The sequence below is a fragment of the Stegastes partitus genome, unplaced genomic scaffold (assembly GCF_000690725.1).
Source record: "Stegastes partitus isolate 25-593 unplaced genomic scaffold, Stegastes_partitus-1.0.2 Scaffold1033, whole genome shotgun sequence".
In the NCBI taxonomy this organism is placed as follows: Eukaryota; Metazoa; Chordata; class Actinopteri; family Pomacentridae; genus Stegastes; species Stegastes partitus.
In genome coordinates this window covers 83,059-86,783 of record NW_007578764.1, presented here as the reverse complement: position 1 = coordinate 86,783, position 3,725 = coordinate 83,059, and the positions used below count along the sequence as shown (strand labels likewise).

The following is a 3,725-nucleotide window of genomic DNA, read 5'->3' as shown; positions in this document are numbered from 1 at the left end:
TGTTGGTTCTGGATGTTGGTTCTGGATGGGTGGCTGTGGCTCAGGTGGCAGAGCGGTTGTCCTCTGATGGTGTAAAACACTTTGAGTGCCGCTAAGGTAGAAAAGCGCGACATAAGTACGGACCATTTACCATTTTACCATATGGTGGTTCTAGATGTGCATAATGTGACCAGAGACTGGGTTCTAGTAGAACCATGGATCCATCCATAGACAGACACTGACAGAAACTTTCTGGATCAGCACCAGCCTGATCGGAGGTTTTATACTTATTTATTCCAGTTTCTAGAACCAGTAACTAAACTGTGTCCTGCTGGATCCATTCAGTGGTTCTGATGGAACTGTTCTCTCTGACTCTCCATATTTCATGTTGGACTTTTATTTCTGGAGGTTCTGAACCTTAAAATGTATCTTGAGGATGAAAATAGAAAAACTGTCAGATCTGAAATCATGAAATTCTTCAAATTCAGCCAAAATATTTCACAGAACTTAGTTTCATCCCAAATGAACTGTGAGCAGAACCTGAGATGCTGCAGGAGCAAGTTTCCTGAGTTCTGTCTGAAAGGACTCAGACTGATGCAGCAACTGTCGTCCATTGATGATTGCAGCTAACCTCTATTGTAGACTCTAAATGTTCCTGTGAAGTTTCTGCATCTGCTTTAAATCTCAGATTTACCTGCTTTAAGCAGCATCGTTGAACACAGCAGACGTTCTGATCCCTCAATGTGACGGATCAGAAACAACTTTGTGCCTTAAAGCTAATCACGACGGTTCTGCAGCCTGAACCAAAGAAACGTGGGTAAATGTATTTTATATATACATTATGAGTCACACACTGAGTCTGCAGCTCTGGTTCAGGTTCTACTGTCGGCTCTGTTTGTTTTGAACACACTGTTGGACTGAACCCCCACATTTCCCCTTTTCCTTCAACACTCATTTCCGTCTTCCTGTTTCCTGTCGGCTCCGCTTCCTGTTCTCAGGCCGTCAGGACGCCATGTTCTGCTGCTCTGAGCTCAGCTGACCTCGGGTCTGTCAAGAGCCTTGTGGTATGTTTACAGACCGTAACACTGAGTCCTTCACACAGGAAGTCACAGGAGATAAAACAACCAGCAGCTGTGCTCACATAATGAACATTATTCAGTTAAATGGGTCATTAACGGCTTACAATTAGTCCTACTAACGAACTCGTCCTCAGTCGTTCTCTCGTCAGGTTAACTTGCTGACTTCATGCTTTCAAACTGTCGTGTGAGAGACGAACAGCTCAGTAACTGGACAGAACCGAGGCGTCACACTAACAGACAGGAACAAGCAGCAGAACTCTGAGTTTCAACTCCAAAGTTCGTCAGAAACATCTCAGAGAGGTTCTGTGTTCAATCACAGAACACCTTTAAATTCACTTTGATCTACGATTTCACATCTGAGGCAGTAAAACGAAGCCTCCACAACAGCACAGATTACTGGTACTCACCAATGAGGATGTAATCAGAGTATTTTTCCTCCCAGATGTTCAGAGGCGCTAAAGTTTGAGCTATTGAGTCCGTTTAAGATCTGCTGCATCGACACACTGAACCACGACGTCATGACCAGTGAGCCGACATGGACCGCTGGAACACCTGCTCACCAGCAGCCGCTGTGTCGAGGGTCTGTGGAGGATGAATACCTTCTGCCAGCAACAAGAGCAGAACCTGAACAGAACGTGAGCAGAACGCTGACCTCAGTCTGAATGAATGACGTCACTTCACAGACTGAAGAGCCAGAAATGTTCCAGAGCTGAAAGTTGAGACGTATCAGTGGTCTGAGCAGGTTTTCAGTGTAAATAAAGTCCAGATAAGTCTGTGTGTTTTGTCTGCAGATGAACGTGTCTGGACTCGATGTTCTCTCAACGTTTGTATTCTAAACATTCGTCTGATCTCAGTCTGCAGCTCCCACGTTTAACCCTGACACCCCACAAAGACATCAGTTAAATGTTTCTCTGCTCCACTTGTGGATTAATCCGCTGCTGAAAGTAGTCCCAACAGATGCAACAACAAGCAGCTGTTTCAGATCAAACTGCTCATCTGTGAGGATCTGGAGAACACGAGCAGCAGGCTGGAGCTCCTGTTAGAATCCTGCAGAACATCAGCTGATAACGGATCAGGGGATCCAACATGATCTCCTGAGGAACATCCAGGATAAACCAGGGACTTGTGACTGTCTCCCTGCCTTCTGATTGGTTTCTCAGTCTGTCTTCTTCTTCTGTGGTTTCTCGCAGGTCAGCAGCTCTGAGCACAGTTCAGCTCCCTCTACAGGCCGGTCTGGGAACTGCAGCTCCAGCTAACAGCTAATGTAGAGCTCAGCGAGGCGGTCCTGAGGTCGGTGTTCAGGCTGCTGGATGGCCACAGGAGTCAACTACTGGAGCTCTTATGAACCCAGTTACAAGGTGAGTAACACCTGGACAGGTGCTGCACAGGTAACTGAGCCCTGAGTTCTGATCCACAATGGTGGGAAGGAACAAAAAAAAAAACCCAATCAGAGTGACAAAATAGCCTCCGACAGAACCAGGTTTAGGTAAGGCAGCCATCTGCCTCGACCAGTCTAGTCCTCATACCTTTAAACTAGTCCTTACACATGGAAAACTAGTCCTCAGACCTGTAAACTAGTCCTCAGACCTGTAAACTAGTCCTCAGACCTGTAAACTAGTCCTTAGACCTGTAAACTAGTCCTCAGGTAAATGTAGGACCTGATGAGGTGTGCTACTTGTTGCAGGTGAGTCACAGTGTGTGGGGAGGTGAACAGGAGTCAAGCAGCGAGGACGGAGGTGGAGGGGTCACATGGGAAACACAAGCCATGGAGGTCAAAGGTCAACTCATCTCACCTGGTGAGAACACACAGCTAGATGCTGCATCCTATTTACCTGAGTGTTACCTGAGTGTTACCTGAGTGTTACCTGAGTGTTACCTGTGTGTGTGCAGACCCTCTCACCTGTCCAGACAGGAAGCAGAGGGAGCGAATTGTGGAGCTGCAGGAGAGGAGACGGAGTCTGCAGGCACTGCTGAGCACGCGATTGGCTGAGCTGAGGCGCATCTGCCTGCAGGAGGCGGTGAGTGATGTCACAGTGAGAGACCAAACACGATTGGTCAACTGGCAGGCCACCAAACCTCTGTAACTAGTCCTCCTACCTCTCTAACTAGTCCTCTGCAACTAGTTCTCAGACATCAGAAGTTTGTACTGCAACCTGGTTGTGATGTAATCTCAGGTGTGTTTGCTGCGCTCTGATTGGTCAGGAGCTGACAGGTGCAGTGCCCAGTGAGTTCCCCCTGGAGGCAGGAGAGAAGCTCCCCTGTGTACGACGAAGAGGTGGTACGTCCCGCCATGGAACCAGGAAGTGCCGAGTGGAGGTGAGCAGGTGTAGCGGTGCGTTCAGGCGCTGGAGGGAGCGTGGGACACCTGCAGCCTCCAGCTGGTATGACCGGTAGTGAAGGAGAAACAGCTGACTGTTGTGTTTGTGTGTGTGTGTGTTGTTGTGTGTCCTTGTTGTGTGTTTGTGTGTGTTCAGGATGAAGACTCTCAGCGGTCCAAGTTGAAGAAAACTTTATTCAGCGGCGCTCTGAGAAAACACAACGACTCAGAACACAACACACACAACCAGACACACACACACCACGGCAAGAGGACTGTACACAGAGGCTGCCACACAGGTAACACGACACACACACACTCACACACACAAATACACACAAATACACACA

General features: G+C 48.0%; 1 protein-coding gene across 1 annotated transcript in view; it reads left to right on the top strand.

The window, feature by feature from the left end:
* Positions 1-3,725, top strand: part of ccdc120a (coiled-coil domain containing 120a) — a 12,763-nt gene that overhangs the window by 4,356 nt on the left and 4,682 nt on the right. The window contains exons 2-6 of the mRNA XM_008295240.1: positions 2,249-2,416; positions 2,743-2,854; positions 2,949-3,076; positions 3,261-3,374; positions 3,533-3,674. Coding sequence (XP_008293462.1) covers positions 2,369-2,416; positions 2,743-2,854; positions 2,949-3,076; positions 3,261-3,374; positions 3,533-3,674 — 544 coding nt within the window. The 5' untranslated portion in view covers positions 2,249-2,368. The remainder of the gene's footprint in view (positions 1-2,248; positions 2,417-2,742; positions 2,855-2,948; positions 3,077-3,260; positions 3,375-3,532; positions 3,675-3,725) is intronic.